The following is a 22,171-nucleotide window of genomic DNA, read 5'->3' as shown; positions in this document are numbered from 1 at the left end:
TCAGGGGATCAGTGGAGGGGGTAGAAGTTATCTCTGAGGTGACTGTGTCCCCTGGTGGCATAAAACCTCACCCCACCTCATGTTCACAGGCTTGACAGCCCGGCCGGTATGTACAGGTCTTAGCTGCCTCTGGGAGTATGTATAGTGCCCATGCAAAGTTAGATGTCTCCAGGAGCTGACATCTGGTCAGTGGAATTGGAAGAGCTGCCCCACAGAGGTAATGACCATACTGGGCAGTAGGAACCCTTCTTTCTCCCTGCTCTGTTTCTAGGCTGGTTTTGATTTCCTAAACACTCCAGACCTCTAACAGGTGTATAGATGAGGGCATCTGTGGGCTGCTGGCTCAGTGCATTGGGAGTCACTTCTTGACTGGCACGGATAGTGACTGGCTCTGGGGTGGTGTTCTTGTGTGTGGCCTTATCTGGTGGTAGGCAGACTGTCTGGGATGGAGGCTGACTTTTTGGAAGCAGCAAGAGGAGTTTGTTGTTCAGCTTGTTATAGTTGTGACCAACACCTGAGATCAACAAGTTAAGAACGAGACATTCTTATTTCGATGTGTATTTTTAGAGGTTCCAGCCCAGGTCTTTAGGCCCATGGCTTGGCAGAACATCATGGTGGGCACTTTTGTCACAGGAGACTGCTCACCTTCTAGCAGCCAGGAAACCAAGAGGTGGAAGCAGTGGGCTCCAGATGATCCCCTTCAATCCCTTGTCCCTGTTGATGTAACTTCTCCCGACTAAGCCAGCTCAGTCAGTTGACAGGTTCCCTAGGGAGGGAGGGAGGATTAAAAGGGAAAAGAGACAATTGGATAACACTGTACCATGACCCCAGCCAGTTCTGAGGCTGAAGTAGGTTTATTTTTTTTTTCCAGCCTGCTTTTATATCATTCTAGGTACATACAAAGGATACGGACAGTTCTAAGTCATAAGCAAAGTAGTTAAGTAATAAATAAAGCATAGATTACTGTATTCAGGGTATTAACAAGACCCATCAAGATACAGAGAACACACATTCCTCAGTTGTATCCATCTTGAGCCTACTTCTGAGTCCTAGCCCAAAGTCATATTCGTGCCTGAGGCCTACTTCTGTATCCTGGCCCAGTGTCAAATACCTGCCAGGTTTCTAGAAGCGGCTCCAAAAGCCCTCCACATTCTCTCTATTGGGCCCCAATTGCTGAAAAGTATACCACTTCCCAGGAGAACAGCACCATGGCTGTTAACTGAGCCTTCAGTGCATACATGCCCCAGAACCTTGGGGTGTAGGAATACACCCTGTGAATAAACAAGGTGTGTGCATGGGATAAACGGCCCGAGTCAGAAAATACAGAATCTGCAATGTGTTCAGTCTTGGGCGTTTTGAGACACTTGGAAGAGTCTATGTACACACCCCCAGATCTGAAAACTACAAGAGCAGAATCACCTCCAGTCCCAAACGTCTTCAGGTCATGACTGTTTATAAAGCATGGGGGACAGTAGAGCTGGGGAGAAGACCCTGAGGACAGCTGAGTGGGTGCGCAGGGTGAGTAGTGAGGGTTTTGGGTTTACCAGCCATGGGTGTACACTGGGGTGGGTGGGGCAGGTGTGTAGTTGCCTTGTAGCTGAGCCAGAGTCTGAGCTGTAATCTGGCTCTGGGAGTCCTGCTTTGGATCAGAAGTAGGCCATCTTGTTCTGTGATGGGCTGCATAGTGAATGTGACCAAGAGTCTCTGGGTGTATGTCTCTGTCACGTCTTTTCACTGGGGACCTTCTTGTTCCAAGAAGCCACAGGTGATGCAGCAATGAGTGGAAGCGTCCTGATAAACTTTATTTATAAAAGCAGGAGGGCCACACTTACTCTAGGAATTATAGTTTGCTAACCCCCGCTCTGTTTCTGCTTGAAGGTATTTAAAGATTTTTTTCTTCTGAGATTTATATGCATTGATTCACCTTGTTTTTTTCTTTTTGTTTTTTGTTTTTTTAGATTTATTTATTTTATGTGCATATATGAGTGTTTGCATGCATGTATGTACAACACATGTGTAGAGTACCCACAGAGTCCAGAAGTGGACTTCTGGTCACCTGAAACTGGAGTTACAGCCTCCATGTAGGGGATGGGAACAAAACTTGCTCCTCTGCAAGAACAGCGAGTGCTCTTAACCACTCAGCCCTCCTTCCAGACCTAATTTACCTTTTTGAAAGTGGGTTTTGGTTTAATTCACAAAATAGTGCCATCATGGTTGCATCACTGTCTAATTTTAGAACCTTCTCACCAGTGTAGAAGGAAACCCACCTGTGGATGCTTACTGCCGGCTGACTATCGCCCAGCCCTGATGCCCACCCTGGCCACAGCCAGCTTTCTGTCTGCCTTTCTTGCTCTGGACTTTTCCTGAAAGTGTGGCTATACGGCACAGCCACAGTCTTCTGACTGTCACCTTTCACTCCCACTCCACTGGTGCTTCCAGTTCCTGTGTTTCAATACCATGTGACAGCGGGTTGTTGTTCTTATTATCAGCAGCACTCCACTGTGTGGACAAACAGCTATGTCTCCAGCCTTCAGCTGATGGAATTTTGGGTTTTCACTTTGCAGAATTTCTGTGTAAATGTGTTTCAGGTTCTCTCGAGTAAGCACAGATGAAGAGATTGCTTAGTGGTTAGGAGTACTGGCTGTTCTTGCAGAGGACCTAGGTTTGATTCCCAGTACTCACATAGCAGCTTAAAACCACCTGTAACACCAAGTCCAGAGAATCTAACACCCTTCTCCGGCCTCGTCAGGACACTAGGTCCACATTCACACATATAAATGACTCTTTAAGGAGCAGCTGAGTGATGTGCTTTCTGACGGGCTTTCCCCAGCCAGACATGCTGACCTTTGTTGTCTGTTTTGGTCCAAGTCTCTTCAGTGAGTGAACTTGACCCTTGTAAGCTTTGAGGACTTCACTGTCTGAGCTGGGTTGTTGTGTCTTCGCTAGATTCCTGGTGTTACTTAACACTAGCTCTGCACCTTAACAGATGTCCTATGGGAGCCTGTGGGTGTCAGCCCCCATGCTAGGCCATGGGCAAGTTGGGTAATGCCCTTTGTACAGCCAAGGAAGCTGTGGTAACTTCCCTGGGGTGACACGGCCCATAAGTTGCAGAGTATGCTGCTGCTGCTCTGACTGCAGTACTCTGACTGCTCCTGCTGCAGTACTTTTCCTGGCTGTTGGCAGCTCTCTGCACTCTGCATAGACCATCTGCCTGCTGTGTTCTCAATGTGATTTGCCTGCCTGAAACTGTCCTCAGAGAATGTGTGCACAAGAGTGATGGTCCCTGTAAGAGCTTGTTTAGTCATAAGAGGGACCAAAGCTGTTCTTGCTAGATTAGCCTGGTTAGTATTGTTTTGTTCAATTTATTCCTGGGCAGGTCAGCCATTTGTCTGCCTATCCTTCTGTGTCTTAGTTAGGGTTTCCATTGCTGAGAAGAGACATCATGACCAGTTGGGGCTGGCTTACAGGTTTAGAGGTTCAGTCCATTATCATCATGGCAGAAGCATGGCAGTATACAGGCAGACATGGCACTGGAGAAGGAGCTGAGTGTTCATCTTAATGAAGCTACATCCAGGAGAGGACTGACTTCCAGGAAGTTAGGAGGAGGGTCTCAAAGCCCACTACCATAGTGACATACTTCCTCTATCAAGGCCACACCTACTCCGAAAGGCCACACATCCTAATAGTCCCACTCCCTTCCTTGGGCCAAGCATATTCAAACCGCCACATTCTGCATTCTGACCACATTTATAATGCGATTAAGCAAGTTGTTTGTTGTGACTCAGGCTCTGCCTTTATCTAACTCTCTATGTAGCTGAGGATGACCTTCAACTTCAGCCCTGCTTCCTTATGCCTTTTGCCTCTTGCCTACAGAGTGATAGAATTATAAGCATACCTGGTTTTCTGTGGTTCTGGGATTTGAACCAAGAACTCCAACACATGCCAGTCAAGTACTGTATGAGCCAGATCTCTGCTCCCTCATGATGTATCTTGACATGAGGTCTTCACTAGATGTGAAACCTAATCTTGCACATCCATCCTCTTGGTGTCTTAGCATTCTACTATGAGTAATTACCTGAGGCAATCAGCTTTTAAAGAAGAAAGGTTTCCTTTGGCTTAGGGGTCTGAGGTTTCAGTACATGCTTGTTTGACCTGATTGCTTTCCAGTATCCCATGGAGTAGCGTGCCTCCACTATCAATGGTGCTATAGACTAGTGACCAAGTCTTTGTGGGAGCTCAAAATCTAAACTTTCACACTCTGTCTTAGATGTATTCTATTTTAGGAACTGAAAGTAGACTAGGACAGACTCCTTAAATGTCCTCCTCTTGCAGCCCTTTGTTCCCTGCAGATTTCATGTGGTCTCCGTGTCTAAGACCCTAAAGTAGGCATCAAGTCAGATTTTTCCTCAGAGTAAACCATGCATTTATTTTAAAACAATGCTTTTGTATTCATATAGTTTCACTATTTATTAGAGATGAAAGCAAATGTGTGTACTGACAAGACGGGTGTGCTTGCTCTCCTTTACAAGAAGAGTTAAATCCCAGCAGGGGCTCTGATACTGAGGGACACAGACTCTGCTGTACTTTTCAGAGCTGATGAATATTTTGATTTTTGAGGTCTCTGTGCTGAGAACGCTGCTTTTCATAAATACATAGTGCAAGATAGGAGAAATGCATTTCGGGATATTTCAGAATCCCCAAGTCAAAATTTACAAACCCATTTCCTAAGTTGTTGGCTGCAACTGTTTTGGGCAAGGGAGAGATTGAGGCAGGTCTTATAACTTAGGCTGGCCTCAAACTCACTGTGGCTGAGGCTGTCTTGTAGCCCTGTTCTTCCTGCCTCTGCTATACAGATGCTGGGGTTCTGGGCAGGTCCCACCGAGCCTACCCTCCTGGAGCAGCTTTTAAAATAAAAATTAATAACAATATAACCTCAAAGATAATTTGGTATGTGCTTGAGGAGTGGCAGGAAAATACAGAAACTTCTTGTTTTTCTTAATTAAACGATTATGATACTTTTAAGAGCAGAAACCTTTGTGCATAAAGTAAACCCACTGCATTTATAACACATGGTGGTCTGAGGTCTGAGCATGATGGCATGCCCAATGTAAAATGCTCATGTTAGCCAGGTGTGGTTGCCCAATCTTTTGATCCCATCCTTTGGGAAGCAGAGGCAGGGGGATTTCTGTGAGTTCAACACTAGCTTGGTCTATACAGTGAGACCCTGTTTCAGTCAAAACAAACAAAAAAAACCCAAAAGCTCATCAAAGTCCACATGTTGCATGTTCAGAACCAAGACTGTAGTCAAGTTGTGTGGCTCAACATGTGGCGTTACACACTTGAGTTTTCACTATTTTCTGCTCGCTGCCCCCAGGTAGAAATGTTTCACTGTTGTATCTTTTGTAGATCCTGCATTCAGTCAGAGCTGAGGATGTTGCTGGCAATTTGCTTTCAGGATTCTTTCCCATCCCTCATGCACCATGTACATCAGTGAACTGTAACTGAGCATGCTCCAGGTGCTCAGAGACGCCCCCTCCCTGTGCTCGTGCTGGCCCAAGTCTCTGCTGTCAGAAGCCCTGCATCCTCCAGGCCTTCCTGTTCGGGTGTTCCTCCTCCTCCCTGGCTTCCCAGGTGGAATTTTCTCTTTTCTGCCTACGTCTCTCAACCCTCACCGGCCTCAGTGTTCAGGACTAGTTTTATTTGTTGAGCTTAGCTCTTGGCTTTATTCTTCTGGCTGCTTCTGGACTTTGGAGCCCGTAAACATTGGACACGTATTTGTTCATTTGAGTTGCATGTTTTTCTGTGGCCCTCTTGGTATTAGGACAGGAGTGGTTTGTCCCTTGGAGTCGGTGTTCCTGGGTCTCCTGGTTTGTATCTCTTGGTTGTGAGGCTTTGAGGTCCAGGGCTCTGTGGGTTGTACACAGTGGGTGCTCATAGCTACTTCTCAAGTGGAAAAGCAAGGCTTTGTTCGGGCCTGGCCTGCTCCCCAGCCCAGCATGTCACTCTTGGGTATGCTTACGTGGTATTAGTTTCCACACTGCCTTCTTGGAGGGCCCTGGGCCACAGCAGGGGAGCCGTAATATGGCTTCCTGTGGTTTATTTTGTCAGGAGTAATTAATCTCCACCCTGCCCACGGCAAAGGTTTATACAGGGCAGTGTGCTCAGAAGGAGCCAGGCTTGGCTTCATGCTCAACTCCTGCTCCCTGGAAGACCAGAGACTCTGGTATGGACTCTGGTGGAACAGTGGTGTGTGTTCTGGTGACATGGAACCTTAGCGATTCAGGGTGCTGAGTCCTTGCCACTTTCATGCATCCTGGAATGCCTTCTCTGCCACCCTCCCCTGGCTCCTGGTTTCCTGGGTCCTCCTGTTTCCTTTTCTCATTCTTAACCATTTCCTCCCTCTGCCTGTGGGAGTCTAGGTAGGGAGAGTTGGTGCATATGCAGAGTAGGCCTTCCATTTAGGAAGGAGAGATGTGACTTGAGTTCTCTAGAGCTCAGCCCAGGTGGGATGCAGGATGGTACAGTGACCAGCAGAGAAGGCAGTAATTTGCCATGTCTGGCCTGTTTGCCGCTCCCCACCCCCCCAGGTGCAGGGCAGGGTTTTCATTTTCAGGCTCCTCTGAGCCTCTGTTGTCACCTTGGTTTAGCTCACACCCTGAGGGAGCATGTCCTCAGCTGGTTCCATGCTTGTCTGCATACACAGAGAGCCTAGAAAATTCCAGTTAGTTCCCCATGTACATCCTTCTGAATACGTGAGACTTTAAGAAGCCTTTAGTTCTTCTGACTCTTGAGTCATCACATCTGTCACCTCTTCCTCTTGTGAGTGTCAGCAACCATGGGGCAAGAAAAGGGGCTAGCAGCTGAGCCCAGAAGCCGTATGTGCAGATACGGACATTCTATGAGACAGACCCCTTGTATAGCATCTGTCTCCCCGCCCTCCTTGTAAGGCCTTTATGCTCACTGGGTACAGTGTCTTTCTTAAGATTTATTTTGTATTATGTTCATGTGTTTGTGTAGGTTTGTGCATGAGAGTGCAGGTGCCCTTAAAGGTCAGGACCTGGAGTTGCAGGTGATTTTGAGCTACCTAGTGTGGGTGCTGCGAACCAAACTCAGTTCCTCAGTTCCTGTGTAAACACAGTATGCATGGCTTTAACCACTGAGCTGTCTCTGCAGCCTGCTAGAGACACTTTGTGAACTGATCCTGTAGATGTATGAGGTGAAGTTTTTGTTCCTATTATATGGTAGAAAGAAGGGGTCTGCACTGAGCCAAGAGGAATCCTCAGAGTGTTCTCGGATATGTAAATAGCCACCGTCAGACATGGTGCTGGAGAGGGGCTGAGAGGTAGGTCTACATCTGGATTGGCAAGCAACACGAGGAGAAGTGAGCTGCTCAGCCTGACGTGAGCTTCTGAAACCTCAAACCCCACCCTTTGACACACTTTCTCCAGCAAGGCCATACCTCCAGCAGTGCTGCTGTCCATGAGACTGAGGACATTTTCATTGAGACCACCACACTCCCCTACCTCTAGTCTCCCCTGAGAAGTAAAGGCAAAGGCCACCTTTCTCTGGACTTTTTGCTAAGTGTGGTTTGATTTGGTCTTTGGTGATTTATTAGTGTAATCTTTATGTGTATTATGTGCCTGCATGGGTATACATGCTACATCACCTGCATGTAGATGCCCATAGAATTCAGGGGATGTCAGATACCCTGGAATCAGAGTTCCAGGCAGTTGTGAGCCACCTGACGTGGATGCTGGGAATCAAACCCGAGTTTCCCAAAATAGCAGCCAGCATTCTTAACCTCCGAGGCATCTCACTATCCTCTGATTTGGGCTTTGAGATCTTGGATGAAGGTGGTGAGATTTCAGTGTGGGCTGATTTTACAGATCCTACTGCTTTATGATTTGGGTCTAAAATATCTGTCATAGGCTCATGTTGAAGATTGCAGTTGCAGTTGCAGTTGCAGGAGCAGGAGTGTTCAGAGATGTGGCCTGGGGAAGGGCTTTTGAGAGGTAGTGCAAACTCAGGAGATGGACCTGGCTGAGGAGGCCCTTGCGAGCATGCTCTCATGGATCATACCTTGTCTCCATTTCCTCCCTGGGTCTTGATTCCAGTATGGTGAAAATCTTTGCCCTGCTTCCCTTTGTGGTCCCTGCTGCCGAGATGTACTTCCATCCTCCTGTACCTTGAAGGGAGGCATTCTCTGTTCAGGAGGTATCAAGGAGGGGGATTAATGGCTTAGTTCTCAGTGGCCTCCTAAGGTGTCTATAACAACAGAGGATTCAAGGTTAAGTGGGGAGGGACAGGCCTATGGTCAAATCTTGGATCAGCCTTTTATGGTAAGTAGCAAGTATCACCATTCCTTTGAGCCTTAGTTTTCCCCTTTCTGAAATGGAGGTCATGGTGTGCACCTTGCATGGGTGTGGCACTGAGCACTGTCACTGTGTGTAGTAAAAGCTGCCATCTCCCTGTTCTAGGTCCCTAGGGAACAAACTTACGTGTTTTTGCCTCTCTGAACTTTTGTACAGGGAATACCTTCAGCACCTTGGCAGGACTGGTCTTCGACTGGACAATTGTGAAGGATACAGAGGCCAATGGATTCTCAGACTCCCACAATGCACTCCGGTAAGAGGCTCTGTGACAAGGCCTATCTTGGTGTATACAAGGGACATGTGGGTGTTCATACAGGGTGAGCAAGTTAAAGGGTGTGGCGGGGGGGGGGGGCGGCAAGTCCTGGCTAAGAGGACAGGCCAGTAGTGAACACAGTTCTCAGGATAGGCTAGATCCTCAGCGTAGTGTACAGACAGACTTATAGAGAGGGGGCTTCATAGCAACTGGACTCATTACACCCCTTCCCGGCTGCCATCTGGCCTGCCCACCTCTGACATTCCCACTTTCCGGCTAGGGAAACTGAGGTCTGGAGAGAGTGGGCTTGTTGGTAAGTGGTAGAGTTGGCATTTGCACTCAGATCTCTGTCGATCTGCTTTCTCCAGCATGGGAGCTGCTGAGCCCGTGCTGAATCAGATGTATGTCTAACAGAATGAAAGTTCCTTCTGGGTTAGGAGGGAGGCTTAGCGGGCAAAGGAGCTTATCAAGATGACTTGAGTCCCCAGGCCATTCGCATGGTAGGAAAATTGACTCCTGCAAATTGTCCTTTGACTTCACTTGAGCAGTGACATGAACACACACACACACACCACACACACACACACACACACCACACCAGCTGGGGGTTGGGGTAAATAAATGCAAAAGATTTTTTTTTTAATTTCTTTCCTGAGTCATGCTTCTTACATTGAAAGCCGTGGCTGAAGGCTGTCTGTTGGCTGGAGTGGCAGCAGAGGATTTCAATTTAAAACCTACAGAAAACACCAGCGTAATGCAGAAAATGTTTCCCTAAATTACTTGAGGGCCTGTTGCCAGCATGATGTCCTGTCACCTTTGATTATTTTACTGTGCTTTCACTACCATTAGGATATTTTCTTGAGTCTCTACAATAAAGTTATCAAGAACAGGAAATTGGGGCTGGAGAGATGGCTCAGCAGATAAGAGCATTGGCTGCTCTGTCAAAGAATCCAGGTTTGGTTCCCACCATCCATGTATCTCACAGCTTTCTGTAGCTGCTCTGTAGTTCTAATGGATCCAGCACTTTCTTCTGACCTCCACAGGCACTGCATGCACATGGTGCAGATACACATGCAGGCAAGGCACACACACAAAATAAAAATAAATAAAACGCATATTTTTTAAATCAGCAAATTTACTCTCATGCATGCTATCTTCAGACCTTACAATAGCAACCCAGGGTCACACATTGCATGCTGCCACTTGTCTTTTTTTGTCTGTCAGCCTTGGTTTTTCTTTGACTTTTGGAGACTTGACACTTATGAGCATGACAGTCCAGTTGGTATGTGTATGAATGCTAGGCCTGAGGCCTAGGCATCGTGAATACTTGCTGCACTCTGTCACTGAACTACTGGATGATAAACTACAGCTTAGGGCGGTGCTGGGGTATCCTGGGGCAACTGCAAGTGTGTCCTGCTGGTTGTTGTTCTTGTGCAGAGCAGGAGTCCTATTGTGAATTGCAGGTTGAAAGAGAGACAAGCAGGAACCCCATAAGCTAACCTTACTTGTCAGCCACAGAAGGCTTCACCATGTGTGATTTACTTGCTGTGCTGATCTGCATTACTGATGCTCTTGGAGCTGGGTCCTTGGGCTTGCCTTTTAATGTGCCTCTTCCCTGTGGACCCAGCTGATGGTCTCAGATTTCAGTGAATGTCATCATATATGGGTATTGATGTGCCCAGGCCCAAGATCAGGAAATCGTGTTTAAGTATTACCAAGCAGAATGATTCATGACGTCAACATCCCTTATTCTGGGGTCCAGCCCTCAGTAGTAGACCCTAGAAATGGTAAATGCCACTCTGGAATCTGGAAAATTCTGTGTTTAGGTCTTGTGATGTGTTCCCCTTTCAGCATCCTCACCTTCTTGGAATCTACGTATATCCCACCTTCCTACATCTCAGAGATGGAGAAGGCAGCCAAGCAGGGCGACACCATCCTAGTGTCTGGGATGAAGACTGGAAGCTCCAAGCTCAAGGCTCGAATTCAGGAGGCTGTCTATAAGGTGGGCCTGGGTTCTACAGTAGGATAAGGATGACAGTGGATTGCACATCTGGATTTAGTGTGTTGTACTTCTATATCTTTCTGTTTGTCTGATTTGTTGAACCATGGTGTAGGGGCAGGGCTAAGGCTCCAGAAGTCAGTGTCTCAGGGGTCACAGCATCTGCTCCTCAGGCTTGGAGGAGTTACCTCATTTCCAGGAAGTACTTCTTATCCTGAAGCAGGCACACACCTACCATCTGAGACTCAGCTGTCTCCCATGCTGTATCTCCCTGTGCTCTAGCGAGGCCTTGAGACTGCCTCAGTAGCCAATTACGGATGGTTGCATCTCCCCGCCTATCTCCAGTTAGTAAAAGGCTTTTCCTGTCAGCTTTGCTTGGCAGCACCAGCCCAGAGTCCAGATCTATTAGGCTATTGGGGTGCTAAAGCAAATTATGGAGATTGAAAATGGCCATAAATCCACCAAGAACAGTCTAGGTATATTGGCATTTCTGTCAACAAGGATCATGTCTGCCATTAGTTTTCTCCAACAATGAAAGCCACAGGCACTGAGGAATCTGACACCCAGGGCACACTGGACAGGAGGCCCTGCAATCCTGTCTCAGTCTCTTGAGTTGCTTCCCGAAGACTAGGAGGGGAAGAGACTAGGTAGGGAGTAGGGACTGAGAACACACAGCACTCCACTTCTCAGGTCACCCTGGACCATGAGCACTTGTGGAGTGAGAGCTTAAGCATCCGAAGACATTGCTCTGGGTCATCTGGTTTCCTTCTGTGTGGTTGCTGTCACTTTAAATCAAGCTAGAGCATGTGGAAGGTACTGCGAGTGGTCATATGCTTTTGGCAGTGACAGTTTTGAGAGCATCCTGGTGCCATACCTATGAGGTCCCCCTGGATTCTAGGGTGTGGGGTTGCAAACGATGTCCTGTTTCTCCATACCTTACTTATTCCTGAAGGAATATACCGAGAAGCCAAAAACAAAACAAACAACCACAACAAAAACAAAATCAGAGTTCTGGGGCTTTAGCTGTCTCTGAGCTGTAGACCTAGCATGGGCTAATCCTAGGGTCAGTCCCCAGCACTGCATAGAAATAGAACAAATGGGGCTGTAGAGATGGCTCAGAACACTCACTGCTCCTGCAGAGAACCCAAGTCTAATTCCCAGTTCCTATATCATTTGGGTCAAAAAATTTGGATACAGGATATCTAGTTTCCTCTCAGGCCTCCATAGACACTCATACACATATGAAATATATACACAGAGATACAGACATGTACATGTAATTTAAAAGAAAAATATTTAAAATAACAAAACAAACCAATCGCTTAGCACTTAAGAGCACTTGCTGTTCTTCCATAGGACCTAGATTTAGTTCCCCAGCACATGCATGGCAGCTTATAACCATCTGTAACTCCAGTTCCAGAGGAGCTAACATCCTCTTCTGGCCTCATTGGAAATGAGGCATGTGTGTGGTGCACAGACATATGTGCAGGCTAAACACCCATACACATTAAAACACACAGAGACAGACAGACAGACAGACAGACAGACACACACACACACACACTACCAACCACTACAACCACCACCACCACTGTAAAAACAAAGAACCTTTTTTTTTTTTTTCCCCAAAATAGGGTTTCTCTGTGTAGCCCTAGCTGTCCAGGAACTCACTTTGTAGACCAGACTGGCCTCGAACTCAGAAATCCGCCTGCCTCTGCCTCCCAAGTGCTGGGATTAAAGGTGGGCACCACCACTGCCTGGCACAAAGAACCTTCCTTACCTACAATTTCTCTGCCCCCGTTCCTCACCCAACTCAACCTCCTTCTTCTTTTCTCTGTGCTAAGAATGTTCGCCCTGCGGAAGTCAGGCTGCTGATCTTGGAGAACATCCTTCTGAATCCAGCCTATGATGTCTACCTGCTGGTGGGAACCTCCATTCACTACAAGGTTCAGAAGATCAGGCAGGGCAAGATTACAGGTACAGTTGTGACTCAGAAGTCATGTTAGATGCTTTCTTCTTTCTTTAAAAAAAAAAATCTATTTTTTTTATATGTATGGGTGTCTTGTCTGAATGTGGGGGTGGGGTGGGGTGGGGTGGGGTGGGCCCTATGCACATGCAGTACCCGAGGAGGCCAGAAGAGGGCAGTGGATCCTACTGGAACTGGAGTTAGCTACTGGGAACTGAACCTGGGTCCTCTGTGAAAGGAGCCAGTGTTTTAACAACTGAGCTATCTTTTCAACTGGCTCCCTTCTTGTTACTGTGGTAAAATACATGGCACTATAAAGTTTTCATGTGTGCAGACCAGGGAGTGGCATTGCATTCCTTTGTAGCACTTTTTAACCATCGTTACATTCCATCTCCAGAGCGTATCCATCCTCCCCAGCAGAGCCAATGTCCTCATCACACACACCCCATCTCTCTCCCTTGCACCCACGGCTCACAAACATTGTCTCATGAAGTTAACTGCTTTGCTGAGCTCAGTTGCATGCAGGCCTGTGTGCTTGTCCTGTGATTGGGCGGCCATTGACTGTGCCCTCAAGATTAGTTGCTATCTACAATGTGTCAGACCACATTGTCTGTCTTTGGACAGTTGGCATGGCTCCATCTTTTGTCATGAAGAATGCTGTGAACATGGATGTGCTTACAGCTTAGTCCCTGCTTTCAATTCTCTGCTTCACTTAGAGGAACTTCAGAGGTGTTGGCTCACATTGGATCAGGTTGTTCTGCTGGCCTGCCTCTGACTGCTGAGAGAAGTTGAGCTTTGTCTCAGGTGGGCTATTCCTGCCCAGGCTGTGAGGAAGACATGATTGGCAGGAGTGGAGCTATTCTGGGAATTCTGTTTTTGTTTTTGTTTTTTTTTTTTTTTTTTTTAATAAATACATTTTTCCTTTCTTTTTAAAAATATTTAATTTTAATGTATGTGAGTATACTGTTGCTGTCTTCAGACACAACAGAAGAGGGCATCAGATCCCATTACAGATGGTTGTGAGCCACCATGTGGTTGCTAGGAATTGAACTCAGGACCTCTGGAAGAACAGTCAGTGCTCTTAACTGCTTAGCCATCTCTCCATCCCTATTCTGGAAATTCTATGGTTTGGGGTACATGTATTTTAGAAGGTGAGTATTGATGGAGCTGGCTCTCCTAGACATCCTGTCTAGTTTATAGGTGTAGGTGTGTGGTGTCAAAACATAGTGATCAGAAATCTCAAGACAACTGGGTTGCATTCAGAGTTGGTTCATCTAAAGGTTTCAGCCACACATATCTACAGGTGACCACCAGAGTGGAAGGGCCACTGCCGGTGACACTGAAGAAGCATAATAGATGCTATTACCTACAAGCAACTATGTTGTCCAGTTTCCTACGTTGAGTTCTAGGTTAGGTGACAGTTCATGGATGGAGACCTGAGAGGTGTTGCCTCCATGAGCCACCAGCAGTGTATCTGGCTGGTCAACCCAAGATGGGGGTTACTTGATCCATTTGAAGGCCCCTACCTCCTGGTTCTGCACCCACTTCTCTTGACAACAAAGAGGGAGGGAAGCAGGCTTGTGTTTTGTGAGTGTTTGTTGAGTGCTGAAGGATCAAGCCTTCTCCTTGGCGTTCTGTCAGGGTGAGGGTACTGGACAAGGAGGATGTGTAGGAAGCCCATCTCAGGCTTGATCCCACCCTTATCTCTAGGGAAGAAGCTTAGAAGGACAAGGATGGTTCCAAGACTGAGGTGAGGCAGTTAGAAGTGGAGTGCTGTGGTCACCGATGTGGTATCCTAAGGAGGGGGTATCTTGAAAGGCCAGAGAACACAAACAGGCTTGTATAAAATTCTGTGTGATGGGTGGTGGTAGCTCATGCCTTTAATCCCAGCACTGGAAGGCTGAGGCAGGTAGATACCTGTGAGTCTAAGGCCAGTTTGGTCTACAGAGCTAGTTCCAGGACAGCCAGGACTATGTAGAGAGACCCTGTCTCAGGAAAAAAAGTTCTGTGTGAACACAGATGTTGGTCAGAAATGGTGTTACCTTGAAGGGTGAGAGCCTGGAGAGGGTGGTATTTTGAGTGACTGTCCTCTGATATCTGGGGCCATTCACCTGTGCCCCTTGCAAAAGATCACCCCAGCTGGGCTTGCAGTTCACAGCTGTACATAGAGAGAGGAGGAGAGCCCAATGGGCTTCTCACCCTGGTGTCCTTACGCTCCCTGCCACCTGACTGCCTTAAAACTGCATGGGCCTACAGGGAAAGCCCATCCCTACTGGGTCAGGCTTTCCAAGTTCAGCTGGCTCGGGGAGGAGTGCCCACAGCCATGTAGGCAATCCCTCACTGTCTTAGTCGGGGTTTCTATTCCTGTACAAACATCATGACCAAGAAGCAAGTTGGGGAGGAAAGGGTTTATTCAGCTTACATTTCCACATTGCTGTTCATCACCAAAGGAAGTCAGGACTGGAACTCAAGCAGGTCATGAAGCAGGAGCTGATGCAGAGGCCATGGAGGGATGTTCTTTACTGGCTTGCTTCCCCCGGCTTGCTCAGCCTGCTCTCTTATAGAACCCAAAGACTACCAGCCCAGGGATGGTCCCACCCACAAGGGGCCCTTCCCCCTTGATCACTAATTGAGAAAATGCCCCACAGCTGGATCTCATGGAGGCACATCCCCAACTGAAGCTCCTTTCTCTGTGATAACTCCAGCTTGTGTCAAGTTGACACACAAAACCAACCAGTACAATTGACCCCTTGTCAACTTGACACACAAACACATCACTAGTAAGCCTCAACCCATATGTTCTTATTCATCCCCAAGATCTAAGTAACTTTAAAAGTTCCACAATCTTTACATATTAAAAGTTCAGTCACTTTAAAATATCCATTATGTTTTAAAATTCAAAGTCTCTTAACTGTGGGCTCCACTAAAATACTTTCTTCCTTCAAGAGGGAAAAATATCAGGGCACAGTCACAATCAAAAGCAAAAATTAAACTCCAACTGTCCAATGTCTGGGATCCAACTAACGATCTTCTGGGCTCCTCCAAGGGCTTGGGTCACTTCTCCAGCCCTGTCCATTATAGCACAAAGCTTTTCATCTAGGCTCCAGATGCCTGTACTCCACTGCTGCTGCTGCTGTTCTTGGTGGTCATTCATGGTCCTGGCATCTCCAAAACACTGCATGACGCCTTCAGTCCTGGGCCATCAATTGCAACTGAGGCTGCACCTTCACCAATGGCCTTCCATGGCCTCTCACAGTGCTGAGCCTCAGCTGCTCTGCATGACCCCTTCATGCCTTCAAAACCAGTACCACCTGGGTGACTCTTACACATTACCAAGTCCAGCCACAGCACAAGGTACAACCTTGGCTATCTCTGGAACACAGCTTCTGTGCTTTCAGAAAACACTTCCCAGAAGATGTCACCTCAATGATGCTGGTCTCTTTTTAATCACAACTAATTTCTTAGCTCCAGCTAACCAGCATCAATAGTCCCAGTAATGCAAAAGTTTCACTTTAGTAGTTCTGGTATCTTGTTAATCACAGCTGATTCTTCAGCCCCAGCTAACCAGAACCATAGAATCTTCCCAATCAAAATAGCAATGGCCCTGAAAAGAGTCTTTAATTTTCCCTCTGAAATTTCACAAGCCAGACCTCCATCTTCTGCACTGTTCTCAACATTATCTTCCAAGCTCCTACACAACATCTCACAGAGCTCTTAACGAATGGATCTTCAAGCCCAACGTTCCAAAGTCCTTCCACAGTCCTCTCCCAAACATGGTCAGGTTGTCACAGGAATACCTCACTATGCTGGTACCAATTTGTCTTAGTTAGGGTTACTATTCCTGTACAAACATCATGACCAAGAAACAAGTTGGGGAGGAAAGGGTTTATTCAGCTTACATTTCTACATTGCTGTTCATCACCAAAGGAAGTCAGGACTGGAACTCAAGCAGGTCATGAAGCAGGAGCTGATGCAGAGGCCATGGAGGGATGTTCTTTACTGGCTTGCTTCCCCCGGCTTGCTCAGCCTGCTCTCTTATAGAACCCAAAGACTACCAGCCCAGGGATGGTCCCACCCACAAGGGGCCCTTCCCCCTTGATCACTAATTGAAAAAAATGCCTTACAATTGGATCTCATGGAGGCATTTCCTCAACTGAAGCTCCTTTCCCTGTGATAACTCCAGCTGTGTCAAGTTGACACACAAAACCAGCCAGTACACTCACCTATCATCTGTAAGGAAGTCCATAGACTCTTGTGAGGAGAGGTGGCTATTGGTAATGTTTCCCCCTGAGAAGGGATTTTAGCAACAGGTGGACATTGCCAACAGTGTCTCACTAGGATCTAGCACCTCTGAAGCTCTGACCAAGGTTCTTAGAGTGCTTCCTTTTAGGACTCAAGAGCCCTGAGAGGTGAACTTCATGAAGACACTCTGAGTAGGCAGGGACACAGGAAAACCTGAAGGTCACGGAGCTATAGAGTTCAACTGAGTATCTTTTTACTGCTGTCTCCTCAAAAGAAAGTCAGAAAACCAGAAGGGTAGTGGCTGGGCTTTCTCTCAGCAACAAGATGGAGATGGTCTACTACACAGGGTCCATGAGAGATGAAACTGCTCAGCTCGGGAGAGGAGGGGGAGCCAGCATGGATAGGAGATTCAGGGTTGGTATTTTAAGAAACTTATCCTAAATCAGCACCCAACTTCACCCTTCTCTGCTTCCTGACTGCTATGTGTGTGACCAAACACCTTACACTTCCACTGTCATGCCTCTTATGTGAGCCCAAAAGTCTTCCCTTCCTCAAGGCCTTTTGCTAAGTAGCTAACATAGCAGTTTATGACCCAGAGAATTACAAAGGTCCGGAAACCTTGGAGGTTTGGTGACTTTGTTACCTTAGAAGTTAAGGAATGAGAGAGCCCATGAGAGATAATCCTAGAGCCAGACAGAGGAAAGTCCCCTGCTCATCAGTTGGGTCCATGCCTGGGTGATAGGTGATAGTGTTGCCCAGGCTTATAGAGACTTCCAGATGGGTGCTGGGGCAACAGCCTGCTGACATTGTTTTACCAGGAGCAAAGCCCACAGCTGGAAACTCCATTTTCTTTGTGTGTGTGTGTGTGTGTGTGTGTGTGTGTGTGTGTGTGTGTTTAATTCTAGCACTGTCTTTTTGGGTGTTATTCGTCATGTGCAGTCATAGGAACATCCTTTAACTTCCAAAGCTGGATTTAACTATTTTGTTTGAAAATTAATATCCAACTTACATTAACTGACATTTTCTTCCCCAAATTTATGAAGTCTACAAATTGGGAATTTCACGGAAATTTTCACATTAAAGAAATCTGTGGCTGAGCTTGGTAGTGAGTGTCTCTGATCAGGCCCTCAGGGATGGGGCAGGCAGGTCATGAATATAGATGAACCTGGGGTAGAATACAGGTTCAAAGACAGCTGGACTATAGATCAAGGCCTTTTCTCAAATAGAAAAGTGTGAAGATTTGTTGAAAGTGATCAAAGAGACACTGCTTCTGAGTCAGGAATTCTAAACTTACAGGCATTTCCCTGGTTGAGGGCTTTGGCTTGAGTCTGTTGGCAAAGCCTGTTGACTGGATGACCCTTGCCTGCATCTGTGTGCTCCACGTGTGTTCCTGTTGCCTGCAGAGGGCAGAAGAGGACATTAGATCCTTTGGAACTGCCATTCTGGATAGTTGTAAGCCTCCCTGTAGATGCTTGGGGAGAAATCCAACAAGTGTTCTTAGCCATTGAGCCAGCTCTCTTGCCCCAGAACCTTCTAACTGGTGTGTGTGTGTGTGTGTGTGTGTGTGTGTGTGTGTGTGTGTGTGTGTGTGTTTAGTGTATGGATGTTTCTGTGCATGTTTATGTACCACTCTGTGCCTGGTGCCTATAGAGGCCAGAAGAGGGTGTCAGAACCCATGGAACTGGGGTTACAGACCATTGTGAGCTACCATGTGGGTGCTGAGAATTGAAACTAGGTCCTTTGGAGGAGTGGCCAGTGTTCTTAGCCACTGAGCCATCTCTCCAGCCCTAATCTGTTTGAATCTTCTAATACAAAAACAAATATCAAAAACAACAAAACCAGAAACACCATCTTAGCCAGCAGAGCACCTCTGAGCTTCATCCTAGCTCAACTCATTCTTTAGATTTTAATGTACTCTTTCCACAAGGGCTGTGATGGCGGTGGCTGGTACTGCTGGTGGTGGTGGTGGTGGCAGACTCCTGTGAGCCCTGTTTCTCTATGCCTGCCTCTGTGTTCAGCACATTTATGGGATTTCTGATACTAGAAGAGACTGAGGTTCTGTTGAACATTCTGACATTCTTTTCTCATAGTTCCATGCTGATGCTGGCTCCTGTCATGTCACTTACAATAGGAAGTTTTCTTGTATTTTAGGATCTGGTGTCTTGCTCTATTGCCCATGTTGGCCTTGATCCTGAGTCCCATTGAATGTCAGCCATCTCTTTGATGTATTACTCTTAGTGACTGCAGTGTGTCAAAAATGTCTCTTCTCATCGTGCCGCCTGGTCTCCACTGGGCCACTCACTTAGGTTCTGGAGTCTTCTGCTGTGCACTGTAACCCAAATCCGTACACTAGCTTGGAGGTGCTCTCAGGTTTGTCCATGCAGAGCCCAGGAACACCAGGCTGCTGCAGTTCTCCAGCATCACACCCTGTAGAGGATCCTCAAAAACAGTAGTCATGGTCTGCCACTCCTCAGGGGACATCTATGGCTTTGTCATTGTCCTGGCTAGTGTTTTTGTCAACTTGACAGACGCTTAGAGCCATCTGGGAAGAGAGACAATGCCACCAGACTGGTCTGTAGGCAAGTCTATAGAGCATTTTCTTGATTAATGATTATTTGGGAAGGCCCAGCCCTGTGGACAGAGCTATTCCTGAGCAGGTGGTCCTGGGTGGTATAAAAAGGCAGGCTGCGCAAGCCATGAGAAGCAAGCCAGCAGGCAGCATTTCTCCATGCTTTCTGTTCAGTTCCAGCCTCCATGTTCCTGCCTTGAGTTCCTGCCATGACTTTCTTATAATGGACTGTAAGCTATAAGTTAGCAGACTGGAGAAATGGCTTAGTAGTTAAAGGCACTGACTGCTTTTTCAGAGGACCCAGGTTTGATTTCCAGTTACCTATATGGTGGCTCACGACCATCTGTAACTCCATTTCCAGGCAATCTGACTACCTCTTCTGGCCTTCATGGACACCAGGCACTGCACTAGTGCACTGATACACATGCAGACACAACACCCAGACACATAAATTAAAAGAAAAGTTTAAAGCTGTAAGTTGAAATAAACCCTTTCCTCTCCTAGTTGCTTTTGGTCATGGTGTTTATCACAGCAATAGAAACCCTAGCTAAAACAGTCCTCAATTGACCTTTTCTATCCCAAAACGCAAGAATGGGCACACAGAAAGGAAGTGGATCTGAAAAAGTCCAAACCCAATAGTGCCAACACTTAGTCCTGTAGTTTAGCTCCAGCATCCCATACATGTGGTGATGGTGTGGCTGAGCTCCAGTGGATTTGGGCAGCCTTGTGCCTGTGGCTTTCCTATTTGTATCCCATGTTGCCTGTCTCTAGGGCTGGCTCTACTTGTTAGGGTTAGGACATGCTTGGGGGCAGGGTGCTGGTCTGCTCCTAACTAGCTATAAAACTGTATTGTAGTCTATGTTCTATGTTAGAGGAAATACTCAGAGCTGCTCCTTGATGTGACACATTCTAGAGATCCAAGAGCACCAGCTGTGTCTCAGCTCTGCCTTTTGTTTGCAGCTCCCTTGGCTGCTTTTCCTCAGGGCAGGTGGATCCTGATGTGGCATCATGTGCAGCAGGAGGTAAGAGAGGAAGCCGAGTTCACGAGCCAGGCCTGCTCTTTTATAACAACCCGCAGTTTCTAGTACTGGAGTTCTAGACCTGCTTTCATTCCTTTCAGGGCCGTGCCCTAGTGACCTAACCACTTTCCCCTAGGCCACATTGCTTTGTTTTTAATTTCTCAATCTTTTCAAAAATTACGTTTTTAAAATTCTGTATCTCTTTGTGAATATGTGCATGGGGGTGCAGGCGCCTGCAGTGGCTTAGGCATCAGTTCCTCTGAGCTGGAGTTGTGAGTTGCCTAAATGTGTGCTGAATATTGAACTCAGGTCCTCTGCACTCTTATTCCCTAAGCCACCTCTCCAGCCCCCAATCATCAGTCTTCCCGTGCTCTCTGTCGCGGTACGTGAGCATGGGGGTATGTGAGCATGGGGGTATGCCTGCCACTGGTCTGAGAGCAGCCTCAGGCCAGCTGACATGGAAGCCTCTGGGGATTCTCCTGTCTTCCATCATGCCATAGGAATGCTGGGATTGCAAACACATGCTACTGCTTTGTGTTGGTGCTGGGTTTTGAACACCCTTTGGACACCTTTGAACATCCTCATCCTTACCCAGCAAGTGCTTTACACACTGACCCATCCGTGACATGTTTTCTAGCATATGAAGTTTAGGTTCTTAAAGCAGTGGAAGTCATAGCAGACCATGAGCTAGCTTCTCACCTGACTTGCTCAGCCCTCTCTAAAGTGGGGATGCCAGTAGTCCTTGTTCCTAGGGTTGTTGAGAGATGAGATGAGGGAAATTGGTCATGAGATGCCTAAGCAAGACCAGAGCTCTTTCACCGCAGAGTCTGGTGTCGCTTTTCCTTTCTGGGAAATTGAACTCCTATCCAGCAGGTGTCTTCAAACAAAAGTACTGTGTTCTCTGCCCAGAGAGTGAAGATGGTGGGTTTCCCAGAACCTGTGATTTCCTGGGAATTGTTCTGTGACCTGGGCTCTTGTTGGGAAAGTCATTTTTACACAAATTTAGACCGAGGGGGGAGCACAGAGAGTGGTCAGGATTAGAATCATTCTTTGCGATGGTAAGCTGAGCATCCAAAAACCCATAGAAGACCATCAGGTCCAACTTTTTTGGTAATACAGTGAGAACCCCACTGGGCCCAGATGTAGAGAAGAGCTTGCTCACTTCGGGGGGGAGGGGGATGGTCAGGTGTTCACCACTGCTAGCATTCTTCAAGCTGCTGTCTTGACAGCAGGTCCCAAGAGTCAGGGCTGGAGACGGCCGTCTTGGTGTGCAGCATTTCACACTTTCATCTTACCTGCTTTTCTCATCTCTTTCTCATACAGAACTCTCAATGCCTTCTGATCAATATGAGCTGCAGCTCCAGAACAGCATCCCAGATCCTCAGGGAGACCCCGCCCGTCCTGTGGCCATCCTGACACAGGACACATCAAGAGTCACTGCCATGCAGATGGGACAGAGCAACCTGGTCCTGGGCCACAGGAATATCCTCCGCTCTGGCACCGTGTCGTGCTGACTGCTTTGAAGCCAAGTTGTTTTTCTCCCTTAAAGCCAGCCAGGACTAAAAATAGCACTGTTTCCCCATCTGTCTGAAAATCAGAAAGAGCCTAAATAGCAACCCGCTGAGTGGAATTGCTCACCTCTGTAGATGACTCACAGAGACTCCCAGAGCCAGGAGTCTGGCGGAGGCATACGTCACTCCAGGCCTCTGGAAGCTTCCCAGGAACCACAGTCCCTCCCCTCAGAGGGGGCC

At 47.2% G+C, this 22,171-nt stretch overlaps 1 protein-coding gene across 2 annotated transcripts in view; it reads left to right on the top strand.

The window, feature by feature from the left end:
- Nup210 (nucleoporin 210) overlaps positions 1-22,171 on the top strand; it is a 105,256-nt gene that overhangs the window by 19,863 nt on the left and 63,222 nt on the right. For both annotated transcript variants that reach the window (NM_018815.2, XM_006506400.4), the window contains exons 4-7: positions 8,529-8,625; positions 10,477-10,627; positions 12,469-12,601; positions 21,744-21,902. In NM_018815.2, the coding sequence (NP_061285.2) occupies positions 8,529-8,625; positions 10,477-10,627; positions 12,469-12,601; positions 21,744-21,902 (540 nt within the window). The remainder of the gene's footprint in view (positions 1-8,528; positions 8,626-10,476; positions 10,628-12,468; positions 12,602-21,743; positions 21,903-22,171) is intronic.

This window comes from Mus musculus, chromosome 6 (genome assembly GCF_000001635.26).
Source record: "Mus musculus strain C57BL/6J chromosome 6, GRCm38.p6 C57BL/6J".
In the NCBI taxonomy this organism is placed as follows: Eukaryota; Metazoa; Chordata; class Mammalia; order Rodentia; family Muridae; genus Mus; species Mus musculus.
Note: the sequence above shows the minus strand (reverse complement) of the source record. Positions and strands in the feature narration are given on the sequence as shown.